Source organism: Anguilla rostrata, chromosome 6 (genome assembly GCF_018555375.3).
Source record: "Anguilla rostrata isolate EN2019 chromosome 6, ASM1855537v3, whole genome shotgun sequence".
NCBI classification, from domain to species: Eukaryota; Metazoa; Chordata; class Actinopteri; order Anguilliformes; family Anguillidae; genus Anguilla; species Anguilla rostrata.
The window spans coordinates 1,996,704-2,019,633 of record NC_057938.1 but is presented as its reverse complement, the minus strand read 5'-3'; the positions used below and the strand labels follow the sequence as shown (position 1 = coordinate 2,019,633).

Here is a 22,930-nt window from a genome sequence, read left to right as displayed (position 1 = left end):
TGACTGCTGCTCTGAGTCTGCTGCTCTGACTCTACTGCTCTGAGTCTGCTGCTCTGACTCTACTGCTCTGAGTCTACTGCTCTGAGTCTGCTGCTCTGACTGCTGCTCTGAGTCTGCTGCTCTGACTCTACTGCTCTGACTCTGCTGCTCTGAGTCTGCTGCTCTGACTCTACTGCTCTGAGTCTGCTGCTCTGACTCTACTGCTCTGAGTCTACTACTCTGAGTCTGCTGCTCTGACTCTACTGCTCTGAGTCTGCTGCTCTGACTCTACTGCTCTGACTCTGACTCTGCTGCTCTGACTCTACTGCTCTGAGTCTGCTGCTCTGACTCTGCTGCTCTGAGTCTGCTGCTCTGACTCTACTGCTCTGAGTCTGCTGCTCTGACTCTACTGCTCTGACTCTGACTCCACTGCTCTGACTCTACTGCTCTGAGTCTACTGCTCTGACTCTGACTCTGCTGCTCTGAGTCTACTGCTCTGACTCTGACTCTGCTGCTCTGAGTCTGCTGCTCTGACTCTGGCTCTGCTGCTCTGACTCTACTCCTCTTCCTTGACACACTCTGAGTACCCCTGTTCCCAGTTCTAAGTGACTCTCTGCTCCTCTGCCACAGGTCCAAGACCCGCGACACCAAGGTGCTGATCGAGGACACGGACGATGAGGCGTACACCTGAGACCCTGCCCACTCACCTGCCAGGACCACGCCCACTCACCTGCCAGGACCACGCCCTCTCACCTGCCAGGGACCACACCCACTGACCTGCCAGGAATCACACCCTCTCACCTGCCAGGAATCACATCCTCTCACCTGCCAGGAATCACACCCTCTCACCTGCCAGGGACCACATCCTCTCACCTGCCAGGGACCACATCCTCTCACCTGCCAGGGACCACATCCTCTCACCTGCCAGGGACCACACCCTTTCAGCAACTCTCACATGTACACGCACTCTCACACGCACACATGTGCATATGCAGACAAATCAGACTCCAGGGATCATACCTGTTTTTCATAAATTTCCTTTTTTTAATGTTTTTTTTTTTTTAAATTTGTTTTTTTACACATTTGATTAGACTTAAAATCACCAAGGTGAAATCAAGCAGAAAGCAAATGACTTTTTACTCAGATTTGTGTGTGTATGGAGCTCAGCAGAGAATGAGAAAGTAATACAAGTGAAGAGAAGAGTGACTGAACTGGACTGTGATTCGTTCAGCATATTCCACTGACAGCTTGTTCGTCCTGTTGATCTGTTTTGATGAGGTTCTTCATTTCGCCGTTAGGAAACAAAAAATTCAGGAAACAAGCCTTCGCTATATATATGTACGGACACATACACTTTATTTGTTATCTGTGAATAGCTTTATTTTTTTTCTGTATGTTTGAGAGTTTGTCTGTTTGTTTTTTTCATTATTATTTATGAAAAGGAGAATGGCTTGAATGTCTGTGCAATGAATCGGAAGCGTTTCTTGTTAAAGCTGGCCGCGGCGTCATGTGGTCTCCCGCCGAGCGCCAAGGGCTTTATGAAAGCGCCGTGTGGCCTGGGCGTGGTTTAGAACCAGTGAGGAAACTCCTCCCACACACATTAGCCCCTCCCACACCGGCCGTCCCAGCCAGCGACGGCCAGGAGCTGAAGTGACACGTAGACACAGCCATGAGCGCTAACTTACCCAGGTATGCAGTAGCTTTGTGTTGTGTTTATGGATGAGGAAGCCATTAATGGCGTTCAGGCGCTGCGATGCGTCTCCAGGTACAGACAGATGTCCCCCAGCCTGGCTGTGTGTGGCTGTGCAGGTACAGACAGGTGTCCCCGGCCTGACTGTGTGTGGCTGTGCAGGTAGAGACAGGTGTCCCCAGCCTGACTGTGTGTGTGGCTGTGTAGGTACAGACAGGTACAGCCAGCCTGACTGTGTGTCTGACTGTGTACGTACAGACAGGTGTCCCCCAGCCTACCTGTGTGTGTGGCTGTGTAGGTACAGACAGGTGTCCCCCAGCCTACCTGTGTGTGTGGCTGTGCTTCACTTCCTCTTCTTTTAAACTGAGGTTGTAGCTGACCCACCCTTGACTCTGTTGACTGTACTGCAGTGATTGCGCCTCTAGCCCAGATTAGGACCAAGAAGCAGGCGCAGTTCATTCTGTTAGCTGTGCTTGTTAGCAAGAAGCAGGCGCAGTTCATTCTGTTAGCTGTGCCTGTTAGCAAGAAGCAGGCGCAGTTCATTCTGTTAGCTGTGCCTGTTAGCAAGAAGCAGGCGCAGTTCATTCTGTTAGCTGTGCCTGTTAGCAAGAAGCAGGCGCAGTTCATTCTGTTAGCTGTGCCTGTTAGCAAGAACCAGGTGCAGTTCATTCTGTTAGCTGTGCCTGTTAGCATGGCTACAGTCTCAGCCCCTCCCACTCGCTGAGGGGCTGCCATCACCTGCTCACTGAAGTACACTTTCCTGAGGGTTTGTGTTTTCTGCTCGAGTGTTAAATCCTCCTGTGCAGCAGGTGCGTTCTGTAGTGTAGCGGAGAGGCAGTGGGCCGTCTGTGTGTGAAACAGTCACATTCTGCTCCTCTGATGCACAAGCGAATCCTCTCTTCTCACCTGTCTGTCAATGGCAGAAGGTTTTCAGGCTTGTGAGTTGGGTCATGGGGGGTGTGTCCATGTGAGGCAATGGGCGGGGTCAGCAGGTGACAGACAGGTCAGCAGGGTAGGGCCCTGTTCACAGGAGTAGATTTGGCTCCATGTAGTAGTCATGGGAACCTGTTGAAGACCTGTCGCTCAGCAAGTTTATTTAGTGCACGCCCCCACACACTGACTTCCGCTCACACAGATGTCCCATGGTCAGTAAAAATGTGCATGTTTTCCCCTGAGAAATGTTCTCCTGTGCTAATAGCTTGCATTACTGTTATTTAGCATTTGTTTTTTTGTTTTTTTTAACAGCAAACTTTTAAACTTCTTGTTGATCGGACCAGGTGAGAGTTGTCATCTCGTGCACCTGTCATAAACAGGAGGTAGAACAATATTCCAAAAATAATCCAAAGCAATTTTTAAACCAATTAAAAAAACCCAGAGAAGCTCCACCATTCCTATACATTCCTTATATGGTCATTACATCCTGTGGGTATTTATTGCACTATTTATTCCTGTTGTAATGTTGATACACTGCGATGCATGCTCGGTGGCTCAGTCATGCTGAACAGTGACGGCCGTCCACTCCCTCCCCAGCCTGTGCTTGTGGGGGCTGTTTATTCCGCTCATTTTAGCTCAGCCCATGCCCATGTTATAATGCAGCCTACCTGGGGCCAGCCTCAGAGTTCTGCAGCAGGACAGGTCACCTGTGTTAACCTGTTCCAAAACGCTTTGCATACTGTCCTGTCTGAAGAGTGTCTGTGTGTGGCTCCACCCACCCGTGTGTCAGTCGTGAGTTTTAGGCCAATTTCTCTGGAGCGTGTAGAAACCCCGCCCCTCGTGATGTCAGAGTTCTGAAGAAACTCCACCTGTTATGACATCAAGGTTCTGAGACTCACAACAGAGAATTGAAGTCCACATCTAATGTGTCCTTCCAGTTGTCGAACTCAGTGTTGCTAAGTCTCAGCTGTCCCCCTTCCCATCGTCTTTATTTCTCGGTTTAGTTTGCGTAACATTTTGCCATTGCGTTCATTGGTAACAGCCCAGAGATGTAAAGCTGGGATTGGTCCATTTGAATATGTCGGTTCTTTTTTAAAGTGTGGTGAACGTGCTCTTGTTGCTATGCACTCGGAGGAACAGGGAGGCTTACTAAGGAAGCGTTTTTCTTCTCTTGTGAAGACGCTGTTTGGCTGTGGGGGTCATTCCAGAGGGGGGGGGGGGGGGGGGGACGTGGTCTATGCTAATGGCAGCATGCTAACCACCCATTTATCTCTGCTCACCACTGCTCAGGGGTTCAGCTGAGCTACGGGAAACAGGCTTTACAGCAGCAGGTGTACAGTAGCAGCAATGCTAACCTGTTCAAACAGGCTTTGTAGCGCACGTACAGTAGCAGCAATGCTAACCTGTTCAAACAGGCTTTGTAGCGCACGTACAGTAGCAGCAATGCTAACCTGTTCAAACAGGCTTTGCAGCGCACGTACAGTAGCAGCAATGCTAACCTGTTCAAACAGGCTTTGTAGCGCACGTACAGTAGCAGCAATGCTAACCTGCTCAAACAGGCTTTGTAGCGCACGTACAGTAGCAGCAATGCTAACCTGCTCAAACAGGCTTTGTAGCGCACGTACAGTAGCAGCAATGCTAACCTGTTCAAACAGGCTTTGTAGTACATGTACAGTAGCAGCAATGCTAACCTGTTCAAACAGGCTTTGTAGTACATGTACAGTAGCAGCAATGCTAACCTGTTCAAACAGGCTTTGCAGCGCACGTACAGTAGCAGCAATGCTACTCTCAGAGGAAGCTGCGGAATGGTGCTATACTGACTGCTTGGGAGCTGATCTTCTACCAGAGAGGATTCAGCCAAGTCACTTTCCTTTGAACTCAGCTACATCCACACACATTCACAGGTGTGTGTGTGGGGGGATGTGTGTGTGTGCTTGCATGTGTGCTTGTGTGTGTGCGAGCGTGTGTGCTTGTGCATGTGTGTGCTTGCGTGTGTGTGTGCGTGTGTGCTTCCATCCCCATATATGAAGCTATTGCCCATCACACTCCCTCTCTCCCTCTCACACCTTAACCACACCCATCTCATGTCTGTCCACATGCTGCTTTTATATTTTCCAGCATGTACCTGTGTTCTATAATTATGTGGATGTGTAATTAATGCCAGTAAACATGGGCTTGTGGTCTTGATCACTGCTTTATGCACACACACACATACACACACACTCACACTCACATAAAAGGAGCACTCCTGTTATTTTATTTTTCTTGGATTTGTCTTGAAAGATGTCAGCAAATATGCAAAGTGACCAGTGTCCTCATGTTCCATGGCTCCTCCCCCTTCCCCCGGGGTATGAAAAGGGGGGGGGGAGGCGAAAGCAGGTGAAAAAGCGAGCAGGTAAACGGGGGAGACACCTGCAGCGCTCCATACAGGTGAATCACTCGCGGGGTTCACACAGGTAATGACTGAACACACCCGACCAGGGATGAGCTGAGCAGCTTTGAGCTGAGCGGTCAGTGCTGCAGTCCCTCTCTAAGCCAAATGACTGGACTCCGTGCTACAGAATCCGCCCAAATGGACATTTTTATTTGGGGGGTGGGGTGGGGGGGTGGTATGTGTAAAAAATGTTCCCTGTATCTCTACTTCTTTATTTTGATGTACTTTTTTTTTTGTTTCGTTTTTTTCACACAAATCGTTGTGACGGTGTCTAGTTTAGAGACGATAGATTGTACTTAAGCTTTTTTTCTTTTCTTTTTTAATAGCAAATAAATTGTTATATGGCTGTGTGTTTAAGGAAATATACAGAAAGTTGGGTATAAAAACATAAGGAACATGTCTTAATCACCTTTTTACATGTAGTGTGTAAATGTTAAGTGTACTATGCTGTAATCCGAACGCTATACTGATGGGAGATTGTTGTGTATACATGTTGGTCATCCTGAATTATCTTGGTTTTATAAACCACTCTGATTTATAAAGGTTGAGACATGCTTCTCTGCTTTTTCGTGTGGGCTGTAAGTGACAAATATTACACCTGTACATATATGAAATATGGAAACGGTTAAAATCTCCAAAAAGGGGATATTTTCAGTCCATTAAAAGATATCTAAACTCTGGGTATAGTTTGTCTGCAAAAACATTAAAAATATTAAACATGTATTACCAGTGAGATTAAGAAAAGGGTAGGAAATGTTTCAAAACATTCTTAATATGACTGCCAGTTCACCTAAGACTGACAGGTAAACCAGGTAAATGCTTCTCATAAAACACACAACCTATGTTATTTTATGAATTATAGTAAATAACAGTTGAGTGGCCTAGCTGTCTTCTTTTCCTAACATATTTTATCATTATATTTTTACTTCTCATCAGTAGAAATGTGTAACTGCATTCACTGAAGATGGGTGAAAATATGTTATTAAATTAATTCAATTGCATTCCCTTGCAGGTGCACAACTGTCAAACTTACGAGCCTGACCACGCGATTCAGAGCCGTGTGTTTTAATGGAGAGCTCGGTGGTTCAATTCCAACGCTAACTGAAGGCGTGAAAGGGGTTTTTACGCAGCTTTTCGAGAGCAGTTGGCGACCTGCGAGCGAATATGATGGTAAAAAAAAATGGCAACCGGCTGAGTGTATTGCACAGAATTGTATTGACATCTCCGGTTAATGCGAAGACAGGCTTCCCGTGGTACGTAGTGGAGTTGACTCTTCATGTACACTCAATGTACAGTTCATTGTGCGTTACCTATTTTTATGCGGTCTATGTGTGGTACACAATTTGCAAGTGGCCCCGCGCTCGTCCACAGATGTGTAATCCACAAGGACGCAGCATCCTTGGAATCTGCGTAGCCTGCGTTAGCCCATCGTCAAGTACAAATTTCTGTTGCCGGTGCACGACGCTGTACGCCTGCGCAAAAGCGCAAAACTTTCGAGGACACGTTTTCGAAGGAAGTGGGTTACGGTAGTTGGCTGAAATGAGGTACTGTTTTGAAGTGTTTAGTCTGTACAATTATGCTTTTGTTTGCGTGGTTGCGTATACCTTTATAAAACGGAGTGCATAAAAAATACGTTGGCCAGTGTTTACTTTACGTGGTTTGTTTTGGGGGTGAACATGCAACAGTGTGTTAGCTAGCCGTAATGTAGCTTAAATATGAAAAACGGCTTAAGTTAGCCAAAGAAAACTTTGGAACAGGCGCAGTGTTTTGGAAGGGCACCTCAGTTTCTTCTTTATATCGAGGGAGAAAAAAGGAACTCGGTTGATGATCCATTAAATCATAAGCCAGCTAGTATTGTTATTGTACTGTACATAAATATAGTGTAAATTCTAGCTAGCTGGGTAAATTGTGGTACTTTGTGGACTAATGTTGAAAATTGTTGTAAGCGCCTGACACAGAGTGAAGCTTACCAACAAACTAGCTAGCTAGGTAGTACGGTAGTGAAAACTGGTCTGCCTAATTTGTGTTCGTTACAAACGACAGTTGTTACCTTATGTGCCGCAGTCATCAACCATTGCCTTTTAATCTTCGCTTCTGTAGTCCTTCTGCTCTGCGTCTGACATTCCAGAGCGGGTAAAACTGCATTCCACCTGTTCACTTACTCTCTATAGCAGTGGTCTCCAACCCTGGTCCTGGAGAGCTACAGGGTCTGCTGGTTTTCATAGCACTTCATGAATCAATTAGAGCAGTTGATTACACAGTTAACTCAACTCACCTGGCGTCTTGGGTCTCAGTTGGGTGCTGATTTTTAAGGTGAAAACAAAAATCAGCAGACCCTGTAGCTCTCCAGGACCAGGGTTGGAGACCACTGCTCTATAGTCATAGTTTGCGCAGACGCAAACAGAACAGAAACGCAGCAGTAGAGAATAGTTCTGTGCATTGACGAAGGTACAATAACAATAGCATGTAAAGGCTGGGAGATTCCATTGCGCACATTTGTGGTTAAAACCTGTCGAAACAGCAGTGCTCCTCATAGTAGCCTACACCTGTTAGTCATTTTTGGTTTGGAAATCCAGGGCACTAATCACGGCACTATACCGGTATGATTACCGCACTGCTGAGAAACCTTATTTTGCTGGTGTTAAAATCAGTAAGATCCACTGTGGTAAAAAGTGCAAACCCCGCCTTCTGTTCCTCTTGGCACACTCAGCTGCGCCAGGCAAGATCAATAGAGCACAGAAAAGTATCCGAATCAAAAACAAATCTGTATTAGACCCAGGCCTGCCTGGAATAGGATCTGCTTCAGCTTGTTGCTGGACAGCTTTGATGTGCATTGGGTATCTCCAGGGGCTCTGTGGGGGTTCATAATGGTGGTGGTGATCAGGCTGCTGGGTAAAATCTCTCGCTGCTCTGAACATCGCGCGCTCTGTGGTGTCCTGCCGCTCTGAACATCGCGCGCTCTGTGGTGTCCTGCCGCTCTGAACGTCGCGCGCTCTGTGGTCTCCTGCCTGCAGGCTCCTCCCACGCGGCTGCAGGGTCCTCAGCGTCCGCCACGCGTACGTCCTGGCGCCGCTCCTCCTGCTGCTCCTGGTGGGGGCGGGGCTGACCCTGCTGCTCCCCGCCGCGGAGGAGCAGGGCGGGGCCGCCGGTCGCCGGGACGCCCGCGATGCCGGAGCCCCCCAGCAGGGGGCGCCCCCCGCGGCCGCCGACGCGGACGGCTTCACCATCATCATGCAGACGTACAACCGCACCGACGTCCTGCTGAAGCTGCTCAACCACTACCAGGCGGTGCCGCGGCTGCGCCGGGTCCTGGTGGTGTGGAACAACGTGGGCGCGGCCCCGCCGCGGGCCCTCTGGGACTCCCTGGGGCCCCATCCCGTCCCCGTCCTCTTCAAGGAGCAGAGCGCCAACCGCATGCGCAACCGGCTGCAGGCCTTCAGCGAGATCGACACAGACGGTGAGCTGGGCTGGGCTGGGCTGGGCTGGGCTGGGCTGGGCTGGGCTGGGCTGGGCTGGGATGGGATGGGCTGAGCTGGGCTGGGATGGGATGAGCTGAGCTGAGCTGGGCTGGGCTGGGCTGGGATGGGCTGGACTGGACTGGGCTCGGTTAGGGTGGGGTGGGGTGGGGTGGGGTAGGCTAAGCTAAGCTAGGCTAGGCTATCACGAGCTGGCTGGTGCTCTTATGATTTGGGGGACGGCAGGCTTCATGTCAGGGATGAACTGATGTGGGGACCTGCCGCCCACCAACACTGTGGTTTACACGTCTGTGTGAGCTCCAGAATCCACTGCCGACTCCAGCTGCCTGTCCACAGTCCCCTGCTGTTCCACGTTTTTACAACTGTCTATTGCAGCTGTTCTGAGATCGGTGCCTGTCTCACAGTTTTGCTCGCTCCCGTCTCTGCCAATCGTACACAACTGTTCTGAGATCAGTGGTCTTGTCCACAGCTGTGCTGATGCTGGATGACGACACCCTGGTCAGCGCTCCGGACCTCAGCTTCGCCTTCTCCGTCTGGAAGGTGACCCCTGTTCCAAAATAAGATCACCGCTCCCTGGTTACTGAGCACGAGGCCTTCCTCTGTGCAGTGAGACTCGCTGCTTAGCACAGGGCTAGCTCAGAGTTTGCCGTTGCAGTCGCTGTCTGTGTAGAATAATAGTATGACCTGGACTGAGTTCTAGCACACGTTGTGTTTTTGGGGTCACTGTAACTTTTTACTTGGTAATTATTTTTGTTGTGTTTGCTAATGACCTGTGCTGACTGATGGGATGTCCTGTGACTGAAAGTGGGTTTTTTTTTTTCCTCCCTCCCTCTCTCTCGCCCCCTACTGTCCCGGTGGGGTATGGCAGCTGTTCCCGGAGCAGATTGTGGGATTCGTTCCCCGTAAGCATGTGACCACGGCCTCTGGGGTGTACAGCTACGGGAGCTTCGAGCTCCAGGACCCCGAGGAGGCGGGCGGAGACAGGTAAGCGCCACGCCTCACCTGGGAGGACCCGCCCCCCAGGCTGTCAGGGGCTTGGCCAATCGCATCGGCTCAGAGAAGGCGGGACTGAGCTGAATGTTGGCGATTCAAACGGACCGTTCGGCCGTAAGCCAGGAGACAGTAGGGAGAGTTTAGGGTTGGGGTTAGGGTTAGGGTTACTACACCCCTCTGAATGTGGAGAGGCGTGTTTCAGTCACACAAGCAGCCCCTCTGAGGAGCTGAGCTGTGTCTGAGCTGGCAGGGCCCTGATGTGGCCTGTCGCTGCTACGGTTAGCGCTTTTCCCAAACGGAGGCGAGGACGTTTATCTTGAGTCTAGAGACCTGAGTCTGTGTGTGTGTGGTGTGTGTAAATGACCCCCTCCCCCCCGGGTGCTGGCCGTGTTTCAGGTACTCCATGGTGCTGGTGGGCGCGGCCTTCTTCCACCGTCGCTACCTGCGGCTTTTCCAGCAGCAGCCGGCCCAAGTGCACGCCCTGGTGGACGACACGCAGAACTGCGACGACATCGCCATGAACTTCGTGGTGGCGATGCAGCTGGGGGCGGGGCCCCGGGCGGCGGGCGTGTTCGTGAAGCCCGTGGACCTGCGGAACCTGGAACGGGACGCCCGCAGCGGGCACCTGGGCATGTGGCACCGGCCGGAGCACCTGCTGCAGCGCTCGCACTGCCTGAACCGCCTGGCGCAGATCTACGGCTCCATGCCGCTGCGCTACTCCAACATCATGCTCTCGCAGTTCGGCTTCCCCAGCTACGCCAACCACAAGGCGCGCGTGTGACCCGCCCTGACCCGCCCCTGCCTTGCCCCCTTTCCCCCTGCCCCCCTGCCCCGCCCCTCCCCCTGCCCGCCCCCCTGCCCCGTCCCCCGCCCCCTGCCCCCCTGCCCTGGCCCGCCCACCTGCCCCCCTCCCCCTTCCCCCCTGTCCCGCCCGGTGGCTGGAATGGCTCTCCTTAGAGCTCATTGTTTGGCACGGCTGGGAAGGAGGTCTGAGAGCTCAGCTGGATGGGTCAGACTCCTTCTGAACGTTCTGATGCTCCTGTCATGTTGGTGTATCTGTACTTAATTCCCTAATTAGTGCACTATTAAATTAACTCTGAGGGCTCTTCAATGTCCATAGAATTTAAACCAGCATATGCACCAGCTCTCTGGGATAACAACCAAAGGAACTCAATCTTCAGTCCAGGAGGGCCACAGCGTCTGCAGGTTTAACTCCAGTCCTGAAGAGCCACAAGTTTTTCTGGTTTCCTTTCAATCGACAGCCAACCCCATTACCACTCGTATCCCAGAATGCACTATGAGTTGTGGTTGGCAGCCATTTGAATGAGGTGCCTTAATGAGTTCTGCTGGCAGTGCAGCCCTGGCCTCCTGGCTTTCTGATTGGCTCTCGGGTCTACGTTTGGGCAGCAGTTACTGTACAGCCAGGGAGGCAGTTCACTCCATCAACTGTGATAAAAATGATTTTTTTTTTAAAATTGGGATACTAACATTTTTTTTTTAAAGAATAAAAAAACAAGGCTTTCTTTTGGAAGTCCACATGTTTTTCAGTCTGATTTTTACTGTCTATATGCCAAAAGTGCCTGGAATATACACTACTGATAAAGAAGAATTGCCAGTGTATGCTTTCTTCTGTGTTCTCCTCGTGTGTGCTCACTAGAGGGCCCACGAGCATTAATAGCAGCATCCTGGAAGGCTCCATAAAATGCAAGAATATATGCCAGAAAAAATTGGTGAGAAGTATTGTGACCATAACAATGATTTCCTGTTTTGAGCTTCGCCGTCTGCCCTCCTGTCTAAAGGAACAACTTTGGAGCCTTAAGAGGAAGAGAGCCTCCTGAAAAGGTGGAAGTATTTAAAGAGATGGTGCGTTGGCTTTTTATTTTTAAAATGAAATGAATGAAAATTTGCTGGCACAGTGATTTATGACAGATTAGAGAAACCGTTATAAATCTGTGACCTGTGATTGTTTTTTTATTGCAAGCTCTGGATTGGGGTTGTGTTTGTTCCCTGCAGACCTTCCCGGTTGTGTGTTGTTTTTTAATAAATAAAACCTGAAAATCACGAGGTCTTCGACTCCTTCCCATGCAGTGGTCGTGCGAGTTCAGTCCACGTCTGCAGGTTTTTTTTTCTTCCCTTCCAAAAAATATACACACCTGCAACGATGTGCCCCCGAGGCCTGGAGCTGAACCCCGCCTGCCCGCGCTGATTGGCCGACAGCCCGTCAGTGTGACGTGCGATTGGCTGTCGCGTGACTCGGGGGAGGCCTCTGGCCAATCAGGAACCTGCAGGCTACGCAGCCCTGCAGCAGCTGCGCAAACCCTGCAGGCCAACAGGCACAAAGGGGCGTGTTCCAAATCAGGACAAGAATATGAGACCCCCCCCCCCCCAAAATGAAAGCATGGCCAGGCAGCTCAGGCCTGGAAAGATGTTCTAAGTCAGGGGTGTCCAATCTTATCCGAAAAGGGCCAGAGTGAGTGCAGGCTTTTGTTCTAACCGAGAAATAAGACACCTGATTCTACTTATCATAGTCCTGACTGAATACCATGATCATTTTGAATCTGGTGTTGTAGTGCTGGGCTAAAACAAAAACCTGCACCCACACCGGCCCTTTCTGGATAAGATTTGAGACCCCTGTCCTAAGTGCCGGGCAGATGATTAGCAATTCTGCGGAGAACGCTAATGATGATACAAGAGTTGCTCTAACATATTTATTTGTTTGAAAATGAGCTTCAGAAGCGGCTGCATTTGGCCTGTTTCGCGGCCCTGCTGACCCTGCGCATACGCAGCGGCTGGTCGCTTCGCTCTCCGTTCTGCTCTGCGCTGCTCTGTCTCGTTTGGCTACGGTGCGCAGTACTGGACCGAGATGTGGGCTTATTTTACAAGCTGTTTGGGTCACGTCGGTGTGCAGGGTTTTAATTAGGCGTGGAGTAAGAATGGCACAAATCCAGCGTCAGACGCAACCCCTGGGCTTAGAGCACGCGATGGGCCGGAGGATTTGGCGGAAATTCTGGAAGTTTAGATAACATTCTCATTTGAGCGCAGGGGAAACCAGTAACATTTATATTGTTATTGTATTATGTGGCAGAATTCTGTCTTTGTAATTGTTTGTTTGACCGAGTTCAATGTGGGGGTGCTGAAGGGGCCAGGGAATTATGAGATGTACAGTTAGGTCCTTTCCAGTGGACGGGGGGGGGGGGCGGGGGAAGCGTGTTAACTTGAGTCACTGTTCAAACTGTTGTGTGTCTGGATGCTGAAACGGTGCTGTGTGTTCATCCCCTCGACATCAGGTCAGCATTTCACTTCATGACTGTGCAGCCGCCTGGTCTCAGAATCGCGCTGCATTCCAGCCTGAGACTCCGACCGTAAGGATTCATATTTATACCTATTAAACCAATTCCCGTAAAGCCCACTTGTTCGAGGAAGCAGTAGCCGCCGATGGCTCAAAGCCACCTTAGTGTCCCAAAAGCAGATGCTTCTACGGATAGGGAGCGCACTTCCTGTCTGGCGCTGGCCCGGGCTCGTTCAGAGGCCTCAGTAGATTATGTACTGGAGGGACGTGTGTGTTCTCAGCGCGCCTGTCACTTATTGAGTGTTTGCGTTGGCGCAACGCTCACACCTTTTGTTTTAATAACGCAAGGAGGAAGACCGGTATAGTCCTGCTGTTTTTCTGTGTAGCTGAAACGGGACGTTCAGTACCAAACGCAATCTCAAGCCAACTGTTTTAAAAGGGGAACCAGAGGTACAATTTAAAATGCAATATAGTGGCCCTTCTCTGTGACCTGGTTTTCTGTTGCTATCTTTAAAAATTATATTGCCATGCTTCTACATTTTAATTCCCTGTGGTATAAAAAAAAAGTCAAATTAAAATAGCATATTTGTTGTGGTCCTGTTGTTGCAGACTTGTGTTTGAAGTTTGGGTGCCCGCTCATTATTGATAAATGACACTGTTTCCCACAGGTGGAGAATTTATTTGCAGTGCAGCAACTCCTGATGTGTGTTTGGAGGGGGGGGGGGGGTGTTGCGCCAAGAAAGGTCAGGGAAGTGGCAAGCGCTGGAGCCTATCGCAGCGTGCATTGGGGCGAGAGGCAGGAATACACCCTGGACAGGCCGCCAATCTGTCGCAGGGCATGAGTCTAGAAGTGTCTGCTGCTGACTGCGAACTGGGGAACAGCAAATATTTCTGCTTAAAAAACAAATAGTTCTGAGAGGAACCTGGTCCGGTACCAGCGGTCGGCCATTTTGTGCCTAAATTCATACAAATCAGCACAAATCGGCATGTTTTCTCATCAATCTCGGCCACATCCTCTCCGTCTGTTTAAGCCTCGCATTCCAAATAGGCGCATCAGCACAACGGTTTTGGACACCTCATCACATTTCAGTCTTTGCACCGACAGACGATTCCAACAGGAAGAATGCTTTTAGTGCGCTGGGGTCAGAGGTCAGCGCCGTGCTGCGGAACCACAGTGAGAAGGAGCTGCATTTTTATTGTCGCAGTGTGTGACCTGCTCAACTCATTAGAACTTTTTAGTGACTGATTTACGTGTTTTTGCCGTTATTCTATTGTAATGGCCATGGCTGTGATTGTTGTTATCATTACCACGGTGACCAGATCATGTAAAACGTGTCCTGGGGCCTCTCCTGAGGACAGAGAGGATTAGGATTCAGTGCCACGGGACCAAAACATTTTTTAACAGCTGTGAAATGTTACATAGCAGGGCTGCTGCGTGGCTCGTTCTATCAGGGTATTGTTCTGGGGCATGGATGGGCCCCATGACCAGGTTTCGAACCCATACCTAGCTTGTGCCAAACCATGGCTATCAGCCCTGCAGGACGGACGCACAACTGGCCTAACCCTGCTGGTTCTGACCCACTCCTGCAGTTACCCTGCTGGTTCTGACCCACTCCTGCAGTCACCCTGCTGGTTCTGACCCACTCCTGCAGTTACCCTGCTGGTTCTGACCCACTCCTGCAGTTACCCTGCTGGTTCTGACCCACTCCTGCAGTCACCCTGCTGGTTCTGACCCACTCCTGCAGTTACCCTGCTGGTTCTGACCCACTCCTGCAGTCACCCTGATGGTTCTGACCCACTCTTGCAGTCACCCTGCTGGTTCTGACCCACTCCTGCAGTTACCCTGCTGGTTCTGACCCACTCCTGCAGTCACCCTGATGGTTCTGACCCACTCTTGCAGTCACCCTGCTGGTTCTGACCTACTCCTGCAGCTGATCTGCTACTCTGTTCTGACCCACTCCTGCAGCTGATCTGCTGGTTCTGACCCACTCATGCTCTGATTTAGCCATGCAGGGTTGTAACATGAATTTAAATCCGGCTGGGGCTCCAGTAGGAGGCCTCTCATTAGTGGCTGACTTAGCCGTCAGGGCAGCAGTGTAGTATAATGGGTAAGGAGTTGGTCTTGTAACCTAAAGGTCACAGGTTCGAGTACTCAGTAGGACACAGCCATACCCTTGAGCAAGGTACTTAATCTGCATTGCTTATATCCAGCTCTATAAATAGATGCAATTTAAATGCTGTGTAAAAAGATGTGTAAGTCGCTCTAGATAAGAGCGTCTGCTAAATGCTTGTAATGCCATCAAAGGCTATACACTGGTGGCAGAGGATTGTGAAAGCGTTTATTCTAGTTTTTTTTGGCACTCAGACTACATTTACTCTGTGTGTTGATGATGTTTATAACTCCTAACCTCTTCTCTGTTCCTTTTCCCCTGAGCTGTGACATCAGTGTGTATGAGGAACACGGACCTGTGAGTATCGGTGAGCGAGCGCTCCATAGCTTCCAGCAGAATGTGCACCCTGAGGTTCAAATGATTGTTAAATGTTTCTTTTCCTCTCGTGTCGGGGAAGGAACTGTTTACTCCCTGGGACCTGTGCAGGATGTACGTGCGTGCTGCAGACACGGGTGTGATGGAAACTCCCCTCTCTGCTCTAAAACCTGAATTTAAAAGCTCTTTATTCAAAAGGGCTTCTGTAGCTTTACTGCCCTTTGGCACATGGACAGTAAGCATAGAAAAAAAAAACAAAGAAAAAAGAAGCTTGCTGTATTTATTGAGTTTATTAACAAAAAATATTAATCTCCAGATGAAAACACACAAATATATATTATCCATCCTATAGACACACATAAATATACTATATGTAACGTATACACTATAAACAATTTAAATTCGACCCCACCCTTTTTTATAAATGTAAGCTACCAAATTCCCCTGTGAGGGCCTTATTCTGAAATAAAGTTTTCGTGCTGATGAATCCTTCCAGAACAAAATTCCTGTTGAATAAAACCTGCAACACAAGGTGAGTAAAGCACTATTCTACTCTCCTTTCAGACACAGCGCCTCCTACAGGACTGGAGTTAAACCTGCAGACACTGCAGCCCTCCAGGACTGGAGTTAAACCTGCAGACACTGCAGCCCTCCAGGACAGGAGATTAAACCTGCAGACACTGCGGCCCTCCAGGACAGGAGATTAAACCTGCAGACACTGCAGCCCTCCAGGACAGGAGTTAAACCTGCAGACACAGCGGCCCTCCAGGACTGGTGTATCCTTTCATACCTCAAGGAGAACATCAAGGCAACATCATGGTCCGGCAGATTTCTCCTGTATAACATCAGGAGGATTCGACCATACCTGGCTACACACTGCACCCAGCTACTTTTCCAGGCTATGGTGGCCTCCTGTTTTGACTGCTCCCTCCTTGCAAGCCTGGCAGCTTGTGCCACACAGCCACTACAGATGATTCAAAATGTAACATGGCCATTTTGTTGCAGTGTGACTGACCAACATTGTAAGTCTAAGTTCTTTGTCGTTTTTTTTTTTCATGTCCTTCCTCTGTTCAGGTTCACCTGTGCTGACCCGCTGAGTGCCACGCCCCCTCCTGCCCCACCCACGGGCACACAGCATGGCCAGTCTCCCTCGCGCTGACTGGCATTCCCTGAGTGAGGTCCCCACACCACTACACGGGGAGCAGGACGTCCTTGCCCAGCTCGTACACCCCACGCGTCTTCGCCTTCCACAAGTGATGCGTCACCAAGGCTGCGATGGTTACCACGGCGACGGTAGGGCCAATGACCGCGAGCAGGATGATGTGGTCCTTGGGGGGCGGGTTCTGCACTGGAAGGGGCACAGATGGGAACGATGAGTTTGGGGAGCGGACCGTTCGGTAGGAGACGGTGACGTCCTGACCCTCCTGCACTTGCCAGGATGGGGACACCGTCACTGTGGTGTTTCGGGGGGGTGCTGCGGGGCGAGACAAAGGAAATTCACCAATCAGCAAGAGGGGCAGTACAGCATTTTTTAACTTCTTAAATAAGTTTTGCTGCCCAACGTGAGCCTGAACAAGTCCAATTCCCACCCTGATTTGGAATGTCCAATCAGCTACTTGCTCTTTGCAGGCGTGGTCATGCTCTGTCCCCAGTGCCAGTTCAGAAGAGCGTAGCCATCCTCCAAAACATGTGGCATCACCAGCCTGTTTCTTATAACACCGCGGCCCAAAGCCAAGCTGGCACAGAACGAGCCGGAAGAAAGCCTTTCCTACGTGGCTTTGGTATGCAGTCCAAGGGTGCCCAGTCAACCAGTTGGGGTCGCTAGAGAGCAATGAATCGCAGACCCCTAATTGACTGAACCCTCTTGAATGCTGGGTGACGCAATCGGCAATTACGCCTCACCCTATGGAGCTACCGGCCACAGCCGGGACTAGCGAAGCCTGGATTCCATCCAAGACTGTGGGGCTCATCCATGCACCACAGCACGGTGCCTTACCCGAATGAGGCACCCAGCAGCCCCGGACAGCATTTTTAAAAAGCAAACAAACTGGAAACGCAAACGCACACAATGTGACGCACGCACACGTGTGTCTGTGTACGGCGCGTCGGCCTGCCTTACCCGTCACACTGAGCGTTAGCCGCTCGGTGCTGGAGCCCAGCCGGTTGGAGACGTTGAGCTGGTAGAGACCGGCGTCACGCAGCTGGACCTGCTGTAGCCAGAACGTTCCGTCCTGGGACTCCATCTCGACGTCGCTGCCGTCTTTCTTCAGGACGTAGCGAGGCGGCGGGGAGCTGACCGTTCGGCAGGAGATGGTGACGTTCTGACCCTCCTGCACTTGCCAGGATGGGGACACCGTTACCGTGGTGTTTCGGGGGGGCGCTGCGGGGCGGGACAAAGGAAATTCACCAATCAGCAAGAGGGGCAGGACAGCATTTTTTAACTTCTTAAATAAGTTTTGCTGCCCAACGTGTGCCTGAACAAGTCCAATTCCCACCCTGATTTGGAATGTCCAATCAGCTACTTGCTCTTTGCAGGCGTGGTCATGCTCTGTCCCCAGTGCCAGTTCAGAAGAGCGTAGCCATCCTCCAAAACATGTGGCATCACCAGCCTGTTTCTTATAACACCGCGGCCCACAGCCAAGCTGGCACAGAACGAGGCTACGCGGCTTTGGTATGCAGTCCAAGGGTGCCCAGTCAACCAGGTGGGGTCGCTAGAGAGCAATGAATCACAGACCCCTAATTGACTGAACCCTCTTGATAAATAAGTAGGGTGTATGACACTAATTTTTTTGGAGAAAAGCTGCAAACGTGCAGGCTCTCCAGAATCGGCCGTGAGCATTCACGCATGAAAACAGCGAAAAATCGTTTATCGGACATTCCAAATTAGGGTGGGAATTGGACATGTTCAGCCTCACGTTGAATGCCAGATTTTTAAAAGGAACCAAACTGGGAACGCAAACGCACACAATGTGACGCACACACACGTGTGTCTGTGTACGGCGTGTCGGCCTGCCTTACCCGTCACGTTGAGCGTTAGCCGCTCGGTGCTGGAGCCCAGCCGGTTGGAGACGTTGAGCTGGTAGAGACCGGCGTCACGCAGCTGGACCTGCCGTAGCCGGAACGTTCCGTCGTGGGACTCCATCTCCTCGTCGCTGCCGTCTTTCTTCAGGACGTAGCGAGGAGGCGGGGAGCTGACCGTTCGGCAGGAGATGGTGACGTCCTGACCCTCCTGCACTTGCCAGGACGGGGACACCGTTACCGTGGTGTTTCGGGGGGGCCCTGCGGGGCGGGACCAAAGAAAGGCACCAATCAGCAAGCGGGGCGGGACCGCCTTTTTAAAAAGGAACCAAATGGGCCTACTGGGTGGCTCATTCGGTTAAGGCACCATGGTGTGGAGCGTGGATGAGCCTCACGGTCTTGGACTGTATCCTGACAGTACCAGTGCCGACTGGGGCCAGTAGCTCCACAGGGGGATGGGTAATTGGCAACTGTGCCATCCAGGGTACGAGAGGGTTCAGTCAGTTAGAGGTCTGCGTTTCATCGCTCTCTAGCGACCCCCACTGGTCAGGCAGACGCCTATGGACTGCATGCGAAGCCACATGTGAAAGGCTTTTACGCTGACTCGGCTACACGCGAGCTTCGCTGTGAGCTGCGGGGTGAAAATATGTAGGGTGTATGACACTCATTTTTTTGGAGAAAAGCTGCAAACGTGCAGGCTCTCCAGAATCGGCCGTGAGCGTTCACGCATGAAAGCAGCGAAAAATCGTTTATCGGACATTCCAAATTAGGGTGGGAATTGGATATGTTCAGCCTCACGTTGGATGCTGCATTGTAGATTTTTAAAAGGAACCAAACTGGAAACGCAAACGCACACGATGTGACGCATGCACACGTGTCTGTGTACGGCGTGTCGGCCTGCCTTACCCGTCACGTTGAGCGTTAGCCGCTCGGTGCTGGAGCCCAGCCGGTTGGAGACGGTGAGCTGGTAGAGACCGGCGTCACGCAGCTGGACCTGCTGTAGCCAGAACGTTCCGTCCTGGGACTCCATCTCGACGTCGCTGCCGTCTTTCTTCAGGACGTAGCGAGGCGACGGGGAGCTGACCGTTCGGCAGGAGATGGTGACGTTCTGACCCTCCTGCACTTGCCAGGACGGGGACACCGTTACCGTGGTGTTCCGGGGGGGCGCTGCGGGGCGGGACCAAGAAAAGGGCACCAATCAGTGACAGAGGTTGGGCTACAGTGTAGCACATCACTCAAACTTAACCCGTTAAGTGAGTGAGTCAAAAATCTGCTGTACCTGTCCAGATGAAGCATGGGTAAAAACAATAGCCACTGATCTCAGAACATTCTAGATGCAGAATCCTAAATCACAGCCCATCTCCCCTGGTAGATTTAGATTGTATTCTTGCGAAACTGTTAGCATTATTATTTCTTGTTATTGTTCTCATTCCGACGTGTGTAGGTACGTGTGCATGTATAAGTGTGTGTGTTTAAGTGTATAACACGCACTGTCAATAGAAATAAAAAGGATAACATTCAAAATTCAGCACTCACTTTGTACGGTCAGATTCACCGTGGTCTGCCGGGTTTGCTGATTGACAGGGACACCTTCCAACTCAAGCGTGGCTCTGCAAGTGATGTTCTTCTTCCCGTCTCCGAACTCGGGGATGTAGGAGTAGACGGAGGTATGCGTCTCCACTGCATCGTCCGCAGACATTTCGTGCTCCGTCGTGCTGAGAACCGTCTCGCCCTGGACCCACTCGACCTTCAGCAGATCCGCGGTGTAGATGTCCCGCACAACGCAGGTGAGGTTGCTCTTCTCCCCGTGCCGTAAGTGGTCGTACCCTGACACCTCGGGGTCCGCGGGAAAAGCTGAAATCACCAAAACAATTTCAAATCCGTCACATTTAATGTAGTCTGTGTATATAGAAGTCGATCCAACTGTCTAACTGGTAGTCTCGCAATCTCATACTACTACGTTCACTTTTACTACTTACAACTACTAGCACCACCACTCCTACTACTACTACTACTACTACTACAAATAATAATAATAATAATAATAATAATAATAATAACTTACAATACACATTTACTCGTGCTGTACCGAAGAAAGGCTTTTTATCATCGCAAAATGCAGCGCACTGTATCTTGGTTTTGTGTGCGAGGGTCACACGGTGAAAGACGAGTTGCGACTCCGTTGGTGACGGGTTGGTCTCGGATTTGTCCATGAGCGGCTGGTCGCGCAGCGCCCTCCACGTGAACGTCGGTTTCTCGCAGAGCCTCGTGCCGCACTTCAGCACGAGAGGGTCGCCGAGTTGAGTCATGGAAAGGTTTGGCTCCAGGTAGGAATCCGATGAAAAAGCTAAATGGAATTAAAAAGTAGAGTAGTGAACAAAAAACAAAGAAAGAAAGAAAAAACACGTCTGTAAATGTGTCGCATATAATTAATATTTATTTGTATATTTCGATACCGCTGTACGTGAGTCTACGCATTTAATGTAATAGATTTTGATATTACCTGCTGGAAGGACAAAAATCCAAAGCATCCACAAAGCCATTTTTGTAAAGTCAGTTTACTCTACTGTTGTTTAGAAGTTTTAAGGGTGGTTAGCAAATAAGTCGGCAGCTAAGTGTCTCTCTTGTTAGCGCAATACTCGCCAGTGTCAACGGTTTATATGCCCGATCCTGACTCGCTGAGGATTCTGGCAGGGAATTTCCCACACCCCCTAGCCACCCTTTCAAAACAATCCTGGATTTCCGCCCGCCAGGTTTGGCTCGTTGCAGTTTCTTTTCTATTTTAGCTCGTGCGGTTCCCCCGCTTAGGACCCCAGACACTTCCACTCTAAGTCCACTCGGTTACAAACCGTTACCTTTTGAAAATAAGTTATTTACCATATAGAACAATACAGAAAATGATAACACGAATCCGAAGACGCGTTTCGATGACCATTCCCCTGAAGTACTAAAGCACTAAAACAACTGGTGAAGGCCTACTAAATGGTGCATATCTGTTACAGCGATTCATCAGTATTCCCAGACGCTGAAATGACTCCTGTTCTTATAGTGATATGCACAATAATATAATCTGTTTATAGTGATTAATAGCAAAGACACCATGCCTTTTTTTCTTCTGCAATTTAAAATAAAATGCAAACGTTTTTTGTGTTTAAATCTCTTAAAACACTGAAGCGCTGAGCGGGCCCGTCGCCACGAGGGGGCAAGAGGGGGGTGCTTTGCCCCCTCAGTTGTATTTCGTCGTCCCCCCCCCCCCTCCCCCCTATAGAAAAATAGCAAAAACAACAAAAATATTGGCCGAGATACAAGTGTCATAGAGACGACAGTATTGAAACACCTTCTTTGAAGTTTTCCCCCATAAAATATTTGAAGCTTGTTATCTGATCCAGCCTTTTTCCCACTCCACAAACAGCATTCAAACATTGTTCTGAAACATAGCGCTGTTATTTCAGAACCACGGTCTGCGCTGTTGTGCGTTGTCCAGAGATTTAAGTTAAAACCGTTAACAGTCAAGGTAGTTTGCTTGCTAAATAGTTCAACTTTCGCCATCGCGTTACGTAGTTTGTTGTAGTTTTGTGTGCTTAGCCAAAAAGCAGTTCAGGAATAAGGATGGATATCAGAACGTGGCTTTGTAAGAAAAAACAAAACACCGTCGAGACCCCAGCCGAGGCCAGTAGCCCCAGCAGCAGCAATGATATCGCCGAGCCCGAACTTAATCTGCTGGCTCCTCCAGCCGCAGAAGATGTTACCCCGGCGGCAAGCAAGGTCAGTGGTTAGAATCGTTCATAAATTCTATTATTTTGCGTCTTGTAGACCTACGTTCCGAGTGCTCCGATTCCCTAAATTGTGCGAGGACACTCAGGTTTAATACTGGCTTCACCACTGCTGTGAAATGAATATATTTGATTTAGAAACAGGAGTCTTGTGTTGTTGTTATTTAGCCTTTCAGAGGCTATTGCATGGTAAAATCAATGAATTTCATTAAACCTACCACCAGACCAATTTTAGGTGGTGACCTGGCAATCTGCCCCTATAAAACGCCACTATATTGCCACCCGCAGGATGAAAAAAATGCAGAAATAGGCATAGCAGGATGATAACCTACTGTTTTAGCCTACTATATAAAAAGATTTCCCCCTCGCCATTTTTAACTGCCCCCTCAGTCACTTCATCCTGGCGCTGAGAGAGCGATTCCCTTTGGAATTTCCCCAGAAATATTTTGCCACTGCGATTTCCCCCAGAAGTTATTGGCAGGCAATCGTGTCCATTTTTCATGAACACACCCCATTATATATCCTTCATCTTTTCTCTTTCTTTTCCTAGATTTCCTTTGGGTAATGTTACGCGTCCAGCTGTATAAACCTTTACCTATTATCTGTCTCGTCGTACTTTCCGTTCTTATAATACGACGGGTTGTTCGTTATTTTAGTGTTGCAGTGGTGATAATGTGCCCTCTGGGCGATACAGGATTTCTGTTTACCTGAGGGTCCCACTGATGTTCTCCAGTACTGTACGTCACTCTGGATAAGAGTGTCTGCCACACGACCAAATGTAAATAATTTATGTTTTTAATGTTTCATTTAAGCATCAGCTTCTTTAAAAAAAAATGTAAAAAACATTTTACCACACAGT

General features: G+C 49.8%; 3 protein-coding genes and 1 long non-coding RNA gene across 19 annotated transcripts in view; 3 read left to right on the top strand and 1 right to left on the bottom strand.

Moving 5' to 3' along the window:
- The window catches only part of LOC135258157 (xenotropic and polytropic retrovirus receptor 1 homolog), a 33,927-nt gene extending 28,329 nt beyond the window's left edge, over nt 1-5,598 (top strand). The window contains exons 15-16 of one of the 4 annotated variants that reach the window (XR_010330889.1): nt 610-1,798; nt 1,978-5,598. Coding sequence is in view for 1 of the 4 variants with exons in the window: in XM_064341452.1 (XP_064197522.1) it covers nt 610-670 (61 nt within the window). In the remaining 3 variants the exon portion in view is untranslated. Of the gene's footprint in view, nt 1-609 lie in introns of all 4 variants that reach the window. The other 3 variants (XR_010330887.1, XR_010330888.1, XM_064341452.1) reach the window with 3 other exon arrangements.
- Nucleotides 5,599-6,427: 829 nt separating this feature from the next.
- extl2 (exostosin-like glycosyltransferase 2) lies at nt 6,428-10,365 on the top strand. Of its 2 annotated transcripts, none has more exons than XM_064341453.1 (5): nt 6,428-6,580; nt 8,051-8,493; nt 8,982-9,052; nt 9,381-9,496; nt 9,902-10,365. In XM_064341453.1, exons 1-5 carry the CDS (start codon nt 6,576-6,578, stop codon nt 10,284-10,286), a joined length of 1,020 nt encoding a protein of 339 aa, XP_064197523.1. In that variant the 5' UTR covers nt 6,428-6,575; the 3' UTR covers nt 10,287-10,365. The 2 variants fall into 2 exon arrangements, with proteins under 2 accessions (XP_064197523.1, XP_064197524.1); XM_064341454.1 differs by having other exon boundaries at nt 6,502-6,595; nt 8,072-8,493.
- Nucleotides 10,366-15,551: 5,186 nt separating this feature from the next.
- Nucleotides 15,552-20,993, bottom strand: LOC135258155 (vascular cell adhesion protein 1-like). Of its 12 annotated transcripts, none has more exons than XR_010330884.1 (9): nt 20,802-20,991; nt 20,364-20,645; nt 19,835-20,152; nt 19,205-19,465; nt 18,299-18,559; nt 17,400-17,660; nt 15,990-16,754; nt 15,914-15,951; nt 15,552-15,876 (listed from the first exon to the last, which is right to left on the bottom strand). XR_010330884.1 is itself a non-coding variant. In XM_064341447.1 (8 exons), the coding sequence occupies exons 1-8, from the start codon at nt 20,839-20,841 to the stop codon at nt 15,871-15,873; spliced, it is 1,632 nt and encodes a 543-aa protein (XP_064197517.1). In that variant the 5' UTR covers nt 20,842-20,993; the 3' UTR covers nt 15,552-15,870. The 12 variants fall into 12 exon arrangements, 7 of the variants coding, with proteins under 7 accessions (XP_064197517.1, XP_064197515.1, XP_064197520.1 ...); XR_010330885.1 differs by having other exon boundaries at nt 16,027-16,754; XR_010330883.1 differs by having other exon boundaries at nt 15,914-16,754.
- LOC135258156 (uncharacterized) lies at nt 16,749-19,807 on the top strand. Its single transcript, XR_010330886.1, has 2 exons — nt 16,749-17,350; nt 19,762-19,807. It is a non-coding gene; the product is annotated as an uncharacterized LOC135258156 (long non-coding RNA).
- Nucleotides 20,994-22,930: the final 1,937 nt, after the last annotated feature.

Excerpts from the sequence above, each read along its gene's own strand:
- extl2 (XM_064341453.1), top strand. Across the intron at positions 8,494-8,981 it reads CAGCGAGATCGACACAGACG|CTGTGCTGATGCTGGATGAC; the intron begins GTGAGCTGGGCT and ends TCTTGTCCACAG. Across the intron at positions 9,497-9,901 it reads GAGGAGGCGGGCGGAGACAG|GTACTCCATGGTGCTGGTGG; the intron begins GTAAGCGCCACG and ends GCCGTGTTTCAG.
- LOC135258155 (XM_064341445.1), bottom strand. The coding sequence starts at position 20,841 with ATGGCTTTGTGGATGCTTTGGATTTTTGTCCTTCCAGCAG. Across the intron at positions 20,646-20,801 it reads GATTTTTGTCCTTCCAGCAG|CTTTTTCATCGGATTCCTAC; the intron begins GTAATATCAAAA and ends AATTCCATTTAG. Across the intron at positions 18,560-19,204 it reads GCTAACGCTCAACGTGACGG|GGCCCCCCCGAAACACCACG; the intron begins GTAAGGCAGGCC and ends CCCGCCCCGCAG.